Source organism: Eschscholzia californica, unplaced genomic scaffold (genome assembly GCF_041429995.1).
Source record: "Eschscholzia californica isolate CP2 unplaced genomic scaffold, dmEscCali1.0.p SCAF_4, whole genome shotgun sequence".
In the NCBI taxonomy this organism is placed as follows: domain Eukaryota; kingdom Viridiplantae; phylum Streptophyta; class Magnoliopsida; order Ranunculales; family Papaveraceae; genus Eschscholzia; species Eschscholzia californica.
The window spans coordinates 26,681,808-26,700,023 of NW_028238461.1; the positions used below are offsets into that span (position 1 = coordinate 26,681,808).

Below are 18,216 nucleotides of genomic sequence, written 5' to 3' on the forward strand. Positions count from 1 at the left end.
TAGCCGGACCGGCCAGGATGCGTCTCACAGTTCGTGAAGGACCACGGACTGGAAATCCCAATCCGTGAAGGACCAGGATTCCTTGTCCAACCCGGACTAGGAGTCCGAGACAGAAGCGTCTCGGACGTCCCAGAAGCGTCTAAGACGCGTCTAGGATATCCTAGTCCAACACGGTCTGGGAGTCCGAGAGAGACGCGTCTCGGACATCCCAGAAGCATCTGAGACGCGTCTGGGATATCATAGTCCAAGACGGACTAGGATTGTCCAAAACAGACGTGTCTGGAACAACCCAAACGCGACTAGGACACGTCTGGGGAATCCTAGTTGGTCTCGGTCTAGGACCGAGACCCTGGACGCAAATCCAGACGCATCGTAGATGCGTCTGGAGCGACCGGAAGCATCTATGATGCGCATCTGGACGCGTCCAGAGGCACCTCATCTGAGAGGCCTATGCCATCCGTGCACAGAAGCGTCTGGGACGCGATTGTGATGCACAAAGGCATCTCGGACCATGCATCCGAGATGGTCCACGTGTTGTCCCAACCCGAGACGCGTCAAGGACGCGTCTCACAGTTCCAACACCTCTCAGACTTGGAATCCGAGAGGGTGCACCAATGACCCGATGGTCTGGATGCGTCCTAGACGCATCCAGAACCCATCTTAGGCATCCCATCCGAGATGGCTATGGTCTGTCCTAGCTTAGAAGCGTCTAGGATGCGACTGACCTGTCTCGGCCGCGTCTAGTCAGGCTAGGACGCGTCTGACCGAGGGACAGAGCACGATAGGAACGTGTTGTCCCTAGGTCCGACCTATGACTAGGCTGAGTTGAGACAAGTCTAGGGTTGACGCGAGACCAATCAATGGACTTTGACCAGGGTTGACTTGGGTATTTTCGAGTTTGACTCGAGGTCTTTTGGGCTTTGACCCAAGTGGGAGTTTTTCAAACCTTTTTTCTCCCGGTTCTAAGCATATTTTTCCGACATTGACCCCGGCCATCTGAGGGCCCAAACGGAGTTGTTCCTTGAATCGATTTTGGAAATCATTAAGGAAGAAACATAATGTGCCATTAGTCCGAATTTTGAGAAAATAGATGATGGGTCATGAAAATGTCCCATCTGAGTCGTTTAATTTAGCCAAGTTAGTTCGTTTCGAGTCTTTATTATAATAAAATGGTTGGTTTTTATGATTAGGTGTCTTTTGCGGAGTTAGGTGTGAAAAACGGTTAAAAATGAGAAAAAGTTACTTGAAGGGCATTTTGGTCTTTTGGACACAAGGGTGTTCTGGAAAATTTGGACAAGGTCAGTGACGAGTGGAAAGTAGAGTCCGAGACGAGCTCGTAGGAGAAAACGGAAGTCAATTCGGAGTCCGGAAGAGTGAGATATGCATAGTCAAAGTTGGAGTCAAACAATGTAGACTGGTGGGACACTTTCGGGCACAATTTCCCACGATTAGCTATACGAAACGTAGCGAACCAAGAAACGAATTTAGGATACATACTTTATTTTAAATTATGAATGTCATATTATTATATGTATGAATGTCATATTAAAGAATGAAGAGAATCTTGAATCTCCGGATTTCAAGAAGGTTAGTGGGAGTAACGCTTTTCAGGTCTGGTGTGCAGGGTATACACCAGAATTGAGAACAACATAGAGATGTTGGGATCAGTTAATGAAGGACCACAAAGGATGAAATGCTTTAGGCATCAAAGGTATATGAATATAGATCAAAAGATGATAGGACTAAGATAAGAAAACTTGGGATTCTTAAAAGTCCAAATATGAAAGATTCTAAAAGAGACATTCAATCCAAACCTCATGGCGCATAGCTCGGCAAGACTCAGAATCCGAGGACCCTGATGAACAAGCACGCATGAGGAAGATAGTTATGCTGTAGGCATAAGATTAGTCGTGTAGGACATGATTTAACATTTGCCCAAGACATCTCGCATACTGTAGTATTAAGAGATGTTAACATCCGAATTGAGATAAGACAATCTGAACCACAACTAATTAACATCCTAAAAGGCTTGTAAAATTACTAGGATGAGTTAGTTCAAAGTGGAAAAGAAAGTTGCACACGTCAATTCAAACTTCCAGACATGGAAAGAAAGTAGGTTGAAAGTGTTTCGAGCTGGGAACTGTTGCAGACTCTGCAAATGAAAGAATGGAAGCCTTAACTCTAGTAAAGGGTTACCAAAGTTTATCAAAAGAAAATCGCAGGAAGCGACCTATGATAGTAGGCAAAGTTTAATCGGAATACATCTGTATTTAACTAAACTGTCACCTAAGACAAAGTATGAGAATCATACATAAGTCTAAGGCGTAAGGTACATTCTGAGAATAACCTTGACTTGTAAATTGAGTATGTAAAAGGGTTTTACAGAAGAGGCTCAAATTTACAAATTCTCGTTATCGGAAATAAATTAGTTATTTCAAAGTCTTCTAAATTTGGTCTAGTATTTAAACGACAGTCCACGGAACATTCCAAATATATAGGTTTGTATTATACGTGATCTGACAAATGAAACCCTATTGAGTGAACTTGGAATATTTAATTATCATCTCCCTTTGTCCAGGTCATTGCATGGACACCAATGACTCAAGAAGACTAGCACGTGAGGTCGACGAGATAGTTTTGTTTCATGGGTTATAGGAATATGACTACTTGAATCGACTACGTGGGTATACTATTAGGAATATACACTGGATAACCCTCAAATGAGAAGTACATGATGAACGTCAAAACGCTTCTCATTGACAAGATTAGAGAGATTCCTTAAAACATGAGTGTTTGACTCATCTTACGTAAGGAGTGTCCGACTTTGATTCCGCCAAACGTCGCGCCGTAAAGGAGGTTATAAAAGAAGACACTGAGAAAGACATGATAGACATGAAGCTGAGTGGGAGCACAAGAATGGATTGTGTCATCCTAATTATATTAAGGAAAAATTATTTGAAGGTCGTTTGATGAGTAGCAACTGAAAATGCGTGGCCTAGCTCAAACGGATTAAAAGTTAATCATTTGTCTTTGACAGTTATACTTTATATCAATAAAGTATGAAAGATGTGTCGTATCAGATGAGATACAAATTGACAAGGGAATCGAGCATTGTACTTGGTATAAGTACAAGTGGGGTTCTGAAGGAGATGTCCTTCGACCAAAGATGCAATGCGAGCAATTTGTCGGATAGGACAATTGATGAATAAGATCATCAAGTCTGGACGATTTAGGGGTCGTAGTGTTTAGCTAGAAATTAACTACGATCGTCGAATTACGAAGTAATTCGCGGTTAACTTCGATCGGATCTTACATCGTGTTCCACATAAGAGTGTCTATTTGATCGGATGATATGACTAGTGGGATGAGACATATAATCATGGGAGAGTCCCATAAACATGTCTCATAGGCCTAAAAGAAGTTTAGGCAAAGATAGCACGAAAGGACCGAGAGAAGGGATTTTGGGTAGGGGCTTAAAAGTAACGTTTTAGGCCCCGGATTGGGCCGACCTTGGCTGGGTGTTTCCCCTAATGAGGCAGGTCAGATCTGCCCAGTTGGGCTTGATTTGGACGGCCACAACTTAGGGAAATAGGAAAATATAAACTAGTTTCTATTTTCGACTATTTCCTTAATCTTATTCAAAATGACTTTTTGGGAAACCTAATTAGGGTGACACTCTAACTGAGGGTTCTATATAAGGTCTCTTAAGGACTTGAATAAGGTGTGGAATTTCTCAAAAAGCTTTCTTACTCTAAAACATCAAGTAGACAAAGAAAGAGACCTAATTCCCAAGCTATCTAACTAGTCATAAAGAAGGAGTTCTTCCAATCAAACCACCATTGGAGTTCTAGCTAGATACAAGGTGGGAGATCAAATTGATCATTCGGGTGTCTTGAGTAGAGGAACAACACTTGGAGCTCTTGGTCTTCACATTCGATTGGAAAGGTTCGAGGAAAAATTTATCGATTAAGGTAATCTCTAACTCTTAGCTAATTATTAGCTTATGCATGATCTTAGGACCTACTAGTGTTAGACATGAGATGTCTGAGATTCTGCTTCGAACACTAGGTGACATCGATCCAAGATATGATATTTATCAAGGGGAGACTATGATCATGTCTAGATTCCTGTATCACTACCTACGCTCTGTACTCTTTCCTTCGTCCAGTTTTGTCCCAATGAGTTTTCTGGCAAGGTTTTAATGGGACCACATTTTGCGTATCCAGCACGACTCAGTATCTCTTCTATTGTACTTTTTTTTCTTTCATCAGATTTTGTCCCACAAGGTTTCTCTGACAAAGTTTTAATGAGGTAACTAATTCGAGAAATGATCATCCAAAGAGAAGTGTAATAGGGTATGTGGATGCCCATAAACTCATTAGTAAAGCAAGGGGCCTTGGGTGCTTTTAATACATTTTCTTGCCCAAACATATAACTATGGAAGCCCACCATTTCTAAGCCCGCCATTTCTATAACACTACCTAAATGTGGTGGCATTTTATGGAAGTTCCATATGAGAAGTGTCATCTTATTACTAACCATATACTATATATTGTGACAACTCATAAGGTTATGTGTCATTATCCTACTCCTCCTTCCACCCTCTAAATAGATGTAGTGTTGTAATGTTGAAGATGAAAAAGTTCGAAAAGAATTTTTCAAATAAAGCTTGGAATACATCTATCTCTTTCTCTTCTTTTAATTTAATTAAGTTGCATGAGAAATATCTATACATATATTCATAGATATTTCTAGAGAAAATAGACCGACAATTTACAACATGCAAAAAATACTTTCAAAAGAGGAAGGGTTTTGAGGGTTATCTAACTTAATATTAAAGGTGCTTCTACAAAATGAAGAACCCCAGCAGACAATCACTCGCCCACCCCTTTACCTTCTTTATCTCATCCCACCATCTGATCTTCTTCGTGGAGGACCAGTTCTGGTCTTTTTCAGATCTGACCAATATCGAGCAGTATTTGTCCCATACAGACCAGATTTGGTCTTATTCGTGAAGCAAAAGACCAGATACGTTCTATGGTTACCAAAAATGGTTATTTTGTTTAAGTAGATTTCCTCAAAGAGAAAGAAAGTACAAGGCGAAAAAAAATATATTTATTATTTAGATGTTTAATAAGGATAAATCATTTTTTGAAATCTTTAATAGTCTTTAATGGAGAAGATAGACATAAATATGAAGATAAATGACTAAAAGGTAAAGTTTGAGAAACATAAAGTATAAAAACAAGAAATAAAGACGAAAAACGATTAAGAACATTTTCCAAAAGTGCAAGTTTGAACGATGAGTCAGTACATAAAAAGAAAACCACATAAGAACCGGTCATACTTTAGAGGCCAATGGGGAAATAACCCCATTCTTTTAGTGCAAATTTATGTTTAGAATAGGGATGTCTTTACTCAGATCCAGTCTTACATGATATACAACGTGCTTGTTAGTTACATCCAACAACACCGACGTGAGATGCAGTCTGAAACTGAAACGTCAAGGCGTCAAGCCTTAATTAGACAATTACCTCCTAATATGTAAAATATTAAATCATGTGTAACAAACATGTCAAAATGCAGTGAGTTTTCTTATAATACAGTAAGTCTCTTTTTTTTATTGAAATTGTCAGCGTCCCTCAAATCCTTGGGTGGAAGACTAAACCTCTTACCACTCCAACCAAGGGTTGTTAGCCATACTACAGTAAGTTTTCTCATATTACACATGTTAAGTTTTTTTTTACTATATTTTTATCTTTTCTCTTTGGACACTTAAAAAGTTCTGTGTTCCTACTTGCGGGAGTAATGAGATACGTGAATAACTTGACGGATCGAAAAGACGAAGATCTGGTAATCAACAAAAGTTGAAGATATTCTGAGATATTTGAAGATCCAGAAGTTTGAGTTTCTTGTATTTAGGATATGTCTGTAATTAATATTATAATTAAATAGACATTATCTACTTTATTTCATTATTGATTTGTCCGTGGATGTAAGTCAAGATCTATAGGGGAAGATCTTCGAATCAACCACATTAAATATGGTGTTCATTGCTTTTCATTCATCTCTCCGGTTATTATATGATCGTGAATTTTTACAGATACCAATAACGGCTTAAAAGTAGCCATCTGGTTGCATCTATGAGATAATAACTTAGCAAAAATGTTAGTAGTACAAGAGAAAGAATGTGACTCTTTAGAAATATAAGTCACCATTAACAGATAAGAACTGTAACTACAAAGTCTGTACAGATTCAGCTTCTTTCTTTTCTTTATAAGAATAAAACAATAATGTGAGTTTCTCTCTCTGTTCTCTCTATAATTTTCGTTAATGTCGCGCAGTTGGGCTTCTCAAACCACCCAAATTCTCAAGATAAGAAGCCTTCTTTGTTATGACAATATAAGGAGGTTTCTTCACAGATTTTTCATCATCATCTTTCAAGAAATCTTCAAGATTACCCAATGCTTCATTCTTATTCTTAAGTTGATTATCACTTTCATTTTGATCCATTTGCCAACCCATGAAATCTGATAGAGTCATTGAAGTTGGTGTTTCCATTGAATTCAGTTTCTCAATCTCTTCTTCAGGGTTTGGGAACTTCACTGGTCCCGGTGCTATACTGATTGATGTCATTCGCATAGTTTTCGCTAATGATGGATTCTGCGTTAAAGAATCCGCGTAAAGAACATCTTCTATTCGAGACGTAACTGTATAAGCCAAGCTCTCTAATACCCTTGAATAACTCTCTAAAATGGATTGACCTATATCCTATATATATAAATCAAAAACAAGTTCTTTTTAGTATAGAGATATTCGACTTTACTTTATAATTTTACTGTATAAGCTTGAAATGTTAGAAATGAGAAGTTTTCTCTTACCTTGTTGTACTGAATTTTACTAATATCAAGCGACGATTGAGGTATGCCGGGGAATTGTTGTTTAAGAAGAACTAGAATACTTTCTGCTCTCTCTTCAAAGAGTTCTCTCTTCTCTAAGCTCACAGCTGAACCCCAAGAAGATTTTTGGTCTTTATGAATCATCTTTCTTTTCCATATTATGATCGATGCTTCAATTCTGTTTTTGAGGTCTAGGATTTTGTGCTCAGTCGATAGGTCTAGAGTCGATAAGAATTCCTCTGGGTCGAAGGATTCAACTGTAATGCTACGATAAATTGAGTCTCCGAGACTTGCTCTGCCATTCTGTACTCAAAAATGAAATGAAGTTAATATAAAGAAGGCCTAAAACATGAATTTTATATATATATATATGGAGATATAACAATGAGAAACTTAGGGTTATGTTGTTTGCCTTGGGAAGGGATTCTATGTAATTCTCTGGGACTTCCATTTCTGAAAGAACTTGAGCATTTATAGCCATGGCTGCTTTTAGTACTTGGTTTACTGAATCCTTCTGAAACTGAAGCCATTTTCTTGAAACATCAGACAGTCCTTCTGGTGGAACTTTGGCAGTTGGTAACCACCATTTGTCATCTGGTCGTTTCTCAGCGTCATCAGCATCTCTTGATACATACCAAAACTCCTTTTGATCTTTAAAATTATCTAAGTAATCCTGTTTTCCATTTCAATGACAACCGAATGAGGGAGAGAAACGCAAAAACATGTGTATATGTATTGAAGAAAGGATGAGTCATTACAATGAGCATTGTCTCGAGCTTGCGAAGGGCAGGGATGCTCATGTGTAGGTCGGTACGTTGTCTTGTCACCATAATCTATAAAAAAAAATATAAACATGATGTTATAGACTTATAGTCAAAATGGCGAAATTTTTAATAGCGTATTAAAATTATAATGAAAGTTATAGTGGTTTCAATCACCTCCATATTTACACCATCCTTAGACTTCTGTTGAGAAGGAACAAATTCGACAATGTGATCAGTGACCGATAAAAGCCACTCAATTTCTTTTCTCCATCTCGCTTTCCTCTCCGCTGACATGGGTTCCAAACGCCATTGCTCACCGAATACCGAAGCTTCATTAGATCGAAAAATTATGAAAGTGTCAAATGTCAATTTCCTTCTAAGAACAAGAAATCTCCATTTGTTTTCCTTTCGGTCATATCTACATAAGAAAGATATTGGAATAGAGATAATGATAAACTACCTGCTAGATTTGTAATGGCATTTGACAATGCCAGTGCAGATGAAACTCCTTTTCCTCCACCCGACATATCTTCGCCTAATAACAACTTAGCGAATCTTTCCTTCAACATTTCCATCTCTGATCAACCAAATCAATTCAACACGAATGATTAATCTAAGTTTCAATAATACTTTCAAAAGAAAATGTGAATTCAATCAATAACAAAGTATTGAACAAATTACTTTTCGCATTTCAATTTATCATCTTAGATAGATGGCCTTATATTAGATCTATATACTACAATTACAATTCAACAATCAAGTCCAAAAGTTGGACATAATTTCTCATTGTTATTCATTTCTTATTCACAATGATTTTGTGAAGGAACAATTCTATTAAAAATGAAACAAAATTCTTCATGAAAAACATCAAACATATATAGACAATGAAGAGAGAAAGAGAATCTAAAGATGGATGTAGTTACCTGAACTTTTATCTGGCTTGTTGTATAAACTTTTTTGGCTTTCAAGCGATCGACTAGTCTGAGTTTTTTCTGCCATTTTGTTGTTGTTATTATTGTTATCATTCACTACCACAAGACAACAATTTGGCTCAGAAGGTACAAAATTATGAACTTGTTGTTTATTATGTCCTGTGATCTCTAATAGTACTCTTGCAGAAAATGATTTCCACTTCTTAATCGCACGTTTTTCGTGTTCATGAGTTCTTACCATTGTTAGTAAACTTATATAGACAACTTGACAACATGAGAGCCAAATTTGATTCTACCCTCTTCCTCTCCTCCTCCTACCTTTAGAAACAAAGATGTTATCTCTTGACAGAGAAACAGAGAGAATGTATGATCTAGAGAAAGAAAAAGAGAAAACCCAAGTCTCAAAAAATGTAGGTAAAGACAAGTTGAGCTTGAAATTTTGATTTTGGGAAGAGGGTAGGGAAGAAAAAGCTAGAAAAATGAAGAATATTCGAATTGTGATTGTGTCAAAGATGAACGTGAGGTGCAGAAACAAAAATATATGATGAATAAAGAAAAGGGTGGTAAATTTTGTTGAGTTTGTTTTGAAAGGTTGGAAGGAATTAATGGTGGAATTTAGATTTTCAAAGTCAAGGTTACCAAAAACCCCGGAAGAAAAAGAGACATTTTGTTTACCCTCAAATATTGAGCAAGTAGGATTAAGGATCCTCAAGGTCTTGGATTCTGGACAATGGGTTCGAGATACCGGAACACGGCATCATATCCTTTAAAATATGCAGACATTTACAAAAAAAAAAAGGAAATTATTATAATTATTTGTTAATCAAAGACTTTGGGCCATTCGATTTGGTCTACTTTAGTTTGACCAGGTTCGGATCGGTTAAAAGATGTTCATATTTTTATGACATTATATAGCCAATTCATTAATATATTCCAAGCTGCAGAGAATGCATTGGCAACAAAGGGGAAGTTTGTAATGTGAGTATGTGACAGGAGAGGGAAGCATGTAGTTCTGTTTTGGGGAGCACTAGTAGGCTTCCAGATGCAATAATGGGAATAAAAATACCCGAAAGAGAATTTATATTTCTAATATGTTGATCATGTGACATCTATCATTTATTTTATTTTTCTCGAAAAATTATATACTTGAGAATCTTTAGATAAATATAAAGTATTGAAGGACAAGGGTTAAATGAAGAGTCCACATATGTGTTGACCCCTTTACATGCATCAACAGCCGTCCAAACCATATGAATAATTTCAAGAGAAGACAACGATATTATAATCAATCTCAAGGACTGTTTAGAAAATTTCTATAATCCCAATAATGACATAAAAAAATAAAAAAATACAGCTTACCAGTGAAGTATTTTTTAACCATTTGTCTGTCCAACTTTTATCTAATATTTGTTAGAATTGATAATCCAGCAGGAACGCCTTTTACACTTTTGACTAGATTTCGATGGTCTAAACAGCTCATGGAACATACAGTTGCGTTCGTCTCTTCGAGGACTTGAATTTCAAGTTTTGGTTTGCTCAAAACCGATTCCGTATGAATAAAATGTTAATTTTTGAAGTTTGGGTTTAAATATGAAAACATGTGAAATATTTAAGGAAAGTCCCACATCTGATAACTAAAAGGAAGGTGAATGGTTTTTAGTAACTTGGTCTATCTTAGGATGCATCGGGCGCTTTCGAGGCGCCCACACTTTGCAATTCCTCGCTATGAATCTCAGACATCTAATGTCTAACACTAGTATTCCCACGATCACATGCATAAACTAATAATTAACTAGAGTTATTTCCTTTTTGGGCCCCTACTTTGTGGCCAGCTTCCTTTATGGCCCCCCTGTTTTTGGTAAATTCAAACATGGCCCCCTTTTTTATTTGAATTCCTTAGCTATCCTTCCTACAAATATATGTTTAAAATAAAAATAATAAAAAACATTCCTCCACCTCACCTCTCTCTAAATAAAAAAATTCTCCTCTCTCTCCAAAACTCCGGCGAAGGGAAACCCCTTCGCCGGAGTGTTTCGAGAGAGAAGAGAATTTTTTCTCTTTTCGCTCGGCGACCTTGTCGGAGAAGACAGAGAGAGAGGGAGAGAGGTGGGGTGGAGAAAGAGAGAGAGAGAGAGGTGGGGTGGAGAGAGAGGTGAGGTGAAGGGAATGTTTTTATTATTTTTATTTTAAACATATATTTGTAGGAAGGGTAGTTAAGGAATTTAAATAAAAAAGTGGGTCATATTTGAATTTATGAAAAACAGGGGGCCATAAAGGAAGCTGGTCACAAAGTAGGGGATTAAAAAGGAAAAACTCAATTAACTAAGAGTTTTTTTTTTTTTTTTTTGAAGTTCCCATTAAAACCAAACCAAATTACAATATTCGGACCAAATACAAACTTGAAAAAGTTAAGTAAAGGACGATTTGTAACTAATTATCAACTGAGAAGGGCTCAAACATAAATTTTTAACTGACGGTGGGTAAAACTGATGCTGCCAACAAATGTGCGTCCTTGTTATTAATTCTGGGGCAGTATCTAATATCCAGCCGTAGATGTTGTATTTTTGATCGAATGGCTGTGATCTTGTCCGCCAACCTCCATGGAATTTCCGGATCAACGGCTCCGATTAGCTCAATCAAAACCCTACAATCACCTTCTATTATAAAGTAGGAAAGCTGCCGCTCGTAAGCTAGGGTTAAACCCATCTCAAAGCCGGCGATTTCACTGTGAATGGGTGAAATTGGTTCTATCAAGCTCACTTTGGAGTTCAAGATAACTCCATCCGAGTTCCTAATCAAGGCAGCACAAGAAGCATGTTCCTCCTTGAAGGATCCATCGAAATTAATCTTTAGGATACCTTCTGGTGGAGGTCTCCATCTATCATCCTGCTCATGTTGGTTAGTCGAAAAAGTGGGGTTTTGTAGATTTACATACCTTAATTCTTCTCGAATACTCCAGCAACATCGATTCAGATCCGGTGGTTTATTTTGGAAATGAAGTTTGTTTCGTAATTTCCACCAAAACCACATCATGTAAGTTACCTTGTACCACTTCTCCATTCTCGAATTTTTGTCATTCAGCACAACTTTAAGGGTTTGAACAGGATCTTGTTTGATGTATTGCAGATCCTCTATGCCTACCTTCTGGATTAATCGATGATATAAAGGACAATCTCCAAAAAGATGGTCTCTGGATTCTAAGGTACCCGAATCACACAACCTACAAATTTGGTTTATATGAGGGATCCTAACTCCTATATTGGTAAGTGTAGGAATACCATTATGAATTAATTTCCAGATAAAATTTTGGATCTTAGGTTGCATACATTTCATTTTCCAAAATTGAGACCAAGGGAAGTCTAAAACCTGTTGAGGCATAATCGGATTAACCCTAATTGCCTCATAGAAAGATTTTGATGTAAACTTACCACTCTGAGTTGGACACCAAATCAATGTGAAGACTAAGAGCTCCAATTGTTGTTCCTCTACTCAAGACACCCTAATGATCAATTTGATCTCCCACCTTGTTACTAGCTAGAACACTAATGGTGGTTTGATTAGAAGAACACTTCTTCTTTAAGACCAGATAGATAGTTGGGAATAATCTCTCCTTCTTTCTCTACTTGATGTTGTAGAGAAGAAAGCTCATTGAGAATTCTTCCACACCTTATTCAATTCCCTAAGAGACATTATACAAAATCCTAGTTAGAGTCCAACCCTAATAAGGTTTCCTGAAAGTCTCTTTTGAATAAGATTAAGGAAATAGTGAAAAATAGAAACTAGTTTCTATTTTTCCAATTCCTTTCTTTTGGCAGGCCAAAGCAAGCCCATCTTGGGCAGATCTGGACGGCCCATATAGGGCCACACTGCCAAGCTTGGTTGTGCCCTTTTGGGACCCAAAACACCCCTTTTGGTGTCCGGCCCAAATACCCTTCTTTTGGGTCTTTTGTACTATCTTTGCCTAAACTTCTTTTAGACCTATGAGACATGTTTATGGGACTCTCTCATGATTATATGTCTCATCTCTCTAGTCATATCATCCGATCAAATAGACATTCTTATGTGTAACCGGATGTAGGATCCAGTCGAGGTTAGCCGCGAATTTCTTCGTAATTTGACGATCATAGTTGGTTTATAGCTAAACATTACGACCCCTAAATCGTCTAGACTTGATGATCTTCTTCATCAATTGTCCTATCCAACAAATTGCTCGCATTGCATCTTTGGTCGAAGGACATCTCCTTCACCTCCTCCATTCAAAACATTGTGATTGTTCCCTCGAAGTGTGATTGTTTGTTAACAGTCACCTCGCAATTATAAATAAGCCATAAAATCCGACTTCTACACTACTTCGAAGTAACAGAGTTTAAAGCATTCAAGAGTTTTTCAATACTTGATGATGTTCTAAAGATTTTCAAATCCAAGTAACTCCCATTCGAAAGGTAATTCTTTGTATCCGGGGAGACAGATCGTCTAGACTGTTGGTACAATAAACAGGGCGAATTATTGTCTTAAGGAAAGTGATCACTCACCTCAGTTCTAATTAAAATAGTTTATGTTATTTATCATCTTTTATTGTTTTATTATTTGAAATACAATTCGTATCTGGAATTTAAAACGGAGTACGAACAATCTGTCTTTTTTTTTTAAGATTTTTTATTTAAAATCCAACTTGTTTATCTCTGATTAGTTTTAGAAGGAAATTATCGTTGTTGAAAAAAACAGGACGATAAAACAGTACCTAAAACAACAATGTTGTCAAGCTTTTGTTCAATTTCTCAAGTAGGTCAATAGATAGCCAAAAATCTGTATATGATCAGCATACGTATCCAACCAATTAAAATTTTCCGGTATCAAACATTCGTCCAACAATATGCCTAATGGGGGCGAATGCTATATGGCCTATACCCCATGATGAGACATGAAAATGTCCCATCTGAATCTCTTAACTTGGGTTAGTTAGTCTATTTCGAGCGATTACTCTGATGATTTGTAAGTTTCTCTTGTTCAGGTGTTTTCTATGGAATTGAGCACAGAAAGTGGTTAAAAATGGGAGAAAGAGACACAAAAGGGTAGTTTGGTCATTTGCTGGTTCTGAAAATCTTAGCCAATATTGATACTCCAGTGAGAAGTAGAGTCGAAGACGAACTCGTGGGCGAAAACGGAAGTAAAATCGGAGTCCGGACGAGCTAATTGGAGCAAGTCAAAGCTTGGGTTAAAATCTAGTCAACTTCAGAGCTATCAAAGACACGTGGCTTGTAATCCGACGGTGGGAGTGATATTTCGGTACAGTGTTGTGTCAAATCGGGGTGCCTCTGGCATTTGTTTGAGTTGTTAAGTTCCTACAACGCGAAGCAAGATAAGCAAGTAAGCCTTCACAGATCTAGCGGTCGGTTCATGCTTAAAGACACGTGGGTCCATCTAAGGCTATGGTGTAACACCCGCTACGCTGTCAGTGAAGCACCATATCAAATTCTTTTATCCCCAACAATCACGTGGTGATTGATCCCCACGTTCTCTGGTTTACAATTTGAAAATAAGAATGAAAGGAAAGAAAGATAATGGAGAATATTGGAAATTATCAAAACAAGGAAAGAAGAAGAAAGGCAATAATCTTGGCACCAGATTGCTTGGACGTCCCTCTCTCTCTTATTACCTTTTCTATTTCTATTAGAAGAAGAAAAGGAAGGAATGTTACAGAATCTCTTTCTCTCTCACTTCTTTCGTTCTTTACTAGTTACTACAAAGTGTTGAAAAGGGGGCTTTTAAACCAAATTTGGGTTTGAGCTCAATATAAAAGTGTGAGTTTGAGTAAATGGTTTACCAAACTAGAAGGGGTAAAAAAGTAAAAGCCTCATGAAATTAATTAAAAGGGGGTAGAGAGTTCTTTCCTAGTCAAGTTCAAGAACAATCTAGAGAGAGAAAGTAAAAGGAGAATAGTATACAAGAAACTTGGAGAAGAAGACATAGATCTAGTATGAATATTATGTTTAAGGTAAGAACTAACTTCAATATCTAGTTTAATATTGTGACAAAACTTTGTGTCTCTTGTTTTATGAGATTGTGTAGATCTAAAGAAGCTTTGTTATATGAAAGTATGTTGATGTGAATTTTTTGAGTTTATTTGAGTGTATTGAAGTATCTATACCTCTAATTTCCAACAAATTGGTATCCGAGTCATATTAGTTTATCAATTCAAGCTTTCTCAACATTTTTTGAGATCTATGGTTTGTGAAATTTTTGGGGATCTTTTAAGAAAATGTCAAATATGATACAACCTCAAATACCTAGGTTAACTAAAGAGAACTATGAACATTGGTGTATTCAAATGAGTGTATTATTAGAATCTCAAGATTTGTGGGATATTGTTCAAAATGGTTATGTAGAACCAACTGAAGAAGAAGAGAGTTTTATGAATGATGTACAAAAGTGTGTACTTAAAGACTCAAGAAAGATGGATAAAAAAGCCTTATTTCTTATCTATCAAGGAATTGATGGTCCTACATTTGAAAAAGTGTCCGAAGCAAAATCATCGAAAGAGGCTTGGAATATTCTCAAGAATTCATTTAGAGGAGTTGATAAAGTGGTAAAGGTTCGCCTCCAAATTTTGCGTGGTGAATTTGAAAGATTGAGTATGAATGAAGGAGAACTTGTCTCCGATTATGTTTCAAGAGTATTGTCTAATGTTAACGAAATGAAAAGGTGTGATGAAAAATGTGATGATATCCGGGTGATGGAGAAGATTTTACGGTCTTTGACACCTAAATTTAATAATGTGGTTATTGTCGTTGAAGAATCAAAAGATTTGGAATCCATGACGGTAGATGAATTGATGGGAACATTGCAAATCCCTGAACAAAGGGTGAATAGAAATGTCGCAACCTCTTCAAATTGTTCGGTTGATCAAGTACTTCAAGCAAAACTCACTTTAGAAGAAAAACAATATACACCCCAAAAAGAAAGAGGCTATGAGAGTTATGGTAGAGGTTATGATAATGGTAGAAGAGGCTTTGGAAACCAAAGAGGAAGAAATTTTTTAATAGAGGAAGAACAAATGAACCAAGAGAAAGAGGTAGAGGAAACTTTACTAGACCTTATAATAGCCAAGGTAGAGACAAATGGGATATTGAATGCTATAATTGTCACAAGCTCGGGCATTATAGTAATGAATGTTGGTATAAAAATGAAGTTAAGGAAGAATCAAACCTTGTTGAAGATGAAGTAGAAATTAATGTTGATCCTACATTGTTATTTTCTTGTGATGGTCTTGACGAATCACAAACAAACACTTGGTATTTTGACACCGGTGCAAGTAATCATATTTGTGGAAAAAGAGAATTGTTTGTTGAAGTGAATGAAAGTGTGAAAGGGTGTGTAAAGTTCGGTGACTCCTCAAAGATACCGGTGCTAGGGAAAGGTAATATCCTCATTCAACTAAAAAATGGAAAACATAACTATATTTCCGATGTCTATTATGTTCCCGCGATGAAAAATAATATTTTGAGTTTGGGACAACTTTTAGAAAAAGGTTATGATATAAGATTGAAGGATCTTCATCTCACATTAAGAGATAAAAGTGGAACTCTAATTGCTAAGGTAAAGATGGCAAAGAATAGATTATTTCCCTTGAACATTCAACATGGTGATGCAAAATGCTTAAACTCTATTGTGAAAGATGAATCTTGGTTGTGGCACTTGAGACTTGGGCATCTAAACTTTGATGGGATGAAGACCTTGGCAAGCAAGAATATGGTAAGGGGTTTACCATGTATTGATCACCCAAACAAAGTATGTGAAGGGTGTATCTTTGGCAAGCATCATCGCACAAGTTTTTCTAAAGAAGGGAGGTGGAGAGCATCTAATATATTGGAGCTTGTGCATCCCGATGTTTGTGGTCCATTGAAGCCAATGACAAATGGAGGTAATAATTACTTTCTCACTTTTATTGATGATTTTAGTAGAAAAACATGGGTTTATTTCCTAAAAAATAAATCCGAAGTATTTGAGGCATTCAAAGAGTTCAAGAACATGGTTGAGAAACAAAGTGGTTTTATGATAAAGAAACTAAGGTCCAATAGAGGTGGAGAATATACCTCAAGAGCATTTGATATGTTTTGTAGAGAACATGGAATTGTTCATGAACTTACTCTGTCATACACACCACAACTAAATGGAGTTGCCGAAAGGAAAAATCGCACCATATTAGACATGGCAAGAAGCATGTTGAAAGAAAAAAGTTTGCCTAGAGAATTTTGGGGTGAAGCCGTTGCATGTGCCGTATACTTGTTAAATAGATGTCCCACTAAAAGTGTCTATATGAAGACCCCACAAGAGGCATGGGGTTATTACAAGCCTAGTGTATCTCATTTAAAGATATTTGGATGTATTGCTTTTGCAAAGATACCGGAAGCAAGAAGAACAAAACTTGATGACAAAGGTGAGAAATGTATCTTTCTTGGGTATAATGAGCAAATGAAATGTTACAAGTTGTTTAATCCAATTGTCAATAAAGTTCTATTTAGTAGGGATGTGGTATTTGAAGAAGATTTGGCATGGGAATGGAAAGGAAAAGAAATTGTTCAAGTTGAACTTAGACTTGAAGGAGAAGAAGAAGAAGATGTGCCACCAAAAGAATTTCAAAGAGACCCACAAACACCATCGTCCTCATCTCCATCATCCTCATCATCGGGGGGAAGTTCTAATGAAGGGCCAATGAAAACAAGAAGTTTGAGAAAGATATATGAAGTTGTGGATAATGAAGAAGAATTAAATTTGTGTTGTTTTCTCATGGATTGTGATCCTATTAGTTATGAAGAAGCCATCCAAGAAGAAAAATGGGAAAATGCTATGAATGAAGAAATTAATGCAATTGAAAAAAATGATACTTGGGAGTTGACAAATTTGCCAAAAGGATACAAACCTATTGGTGTGAAGTGGGTGTATAAGACAAAGAATAATGCAAGTGGAGAAGTCCAAAGATACAAAGCAAGACTTGTAGCTAAAGGTTACAAGCAAAGAGCCGGCATTGATTATAGTGAGGTATTTGCTCCCGTTGCTCGTATGGAAACAATTAGATTGTTAATCTCTATAGCGGCTCAATATTCATGGAAAATTTATCAACTTGATGTCAAGTCGGCATTCTTGAATGGTATCCTTGAGGAGGAGATATATGTTGAACAACCTTTAGGGTATGTTAGAAAGGGCAAAGAAGATAAAGTTTATAAGTTGAAGAAGGCCCTTTATGGGTTAAAGCAAGCTCCACGTGCATGGAATGCAAGAATTGATAAGTATTTTCAAGAAAATGGATTTGAAAAGTGTCCTCATAAGCACACTTTATATATGAGTTCAAGAAGAGCATGATTAAGGAATTTGATATGACCGATATTGGGTTGATGGGTCATTTCCTTGGTATTGAAGTGAAGCAAATGGAAAATGGCATATTTATTTCTCAAAGTGGATATGCTAAGGAAGTTCTTAAAAGGTTTAAAATGGAGTCATGTAATCCGGTAAACACCCCTCTTGAAAGTGGAGTGGAGTTGAGAAAATGCTCAAGAAGAAGTGATGTCGATCCTACATATTTCAAAAGTTTGATTGGAAGTCTACGTTATCTTACATGTACAA

General features: G+C 36.9%; 2 protein-coding genes across 2 annotated transcripts; both read right to left on the bottom strand.

The window, feature by feature from the left end:
* Window positions 1-6,197: 6,197 nt before the first annotated feature.
* LOC147543920 (rop guanine nucleotide exchange factor 12-like) lies at window positions 6,198-9,138 on the bottom strand. The gene is made up of 7 exons (XM_086637552.1): window positions 8,587-9,138; window positions 8,124-8,240; window positions 7,838-7,992; window positions 7,658-7,732; window positions 7,312-7,572; window positions 6,882-7,202; window positions 6,198-6,771 (listed from the first exon to the last, which is right to left on the bottom strand). Exons 1-7 carry the CDS (start codon window positions 8,834-8,836, stop codon window positions 6,331-6,333), a joined length of 1,620 nt encoding a protein of 539 aa, XP_086493678.1. The 5' UTR covers window positions 8,837-9,138; the 3' UTR covers window positions 6,198-6,330.
* A 1,923-nt stretch (window positions 9,139-11,061) lies between these two features.
* On the bottom strand, window positions 11,062-11,655 carry LOC147543921 (uncharacterized). The gene has a single exon (XM_086635541.1). The coding sequence runs from the start codon at window positions 11,653-11,655 to the stop codon at window positions 11,062-11,064; it is 594 nt and encodes a 197-aa protein (XP_086491667.1).
* Window positions 11,656-18,216: the final 6,561 nt, after the last annotated feature.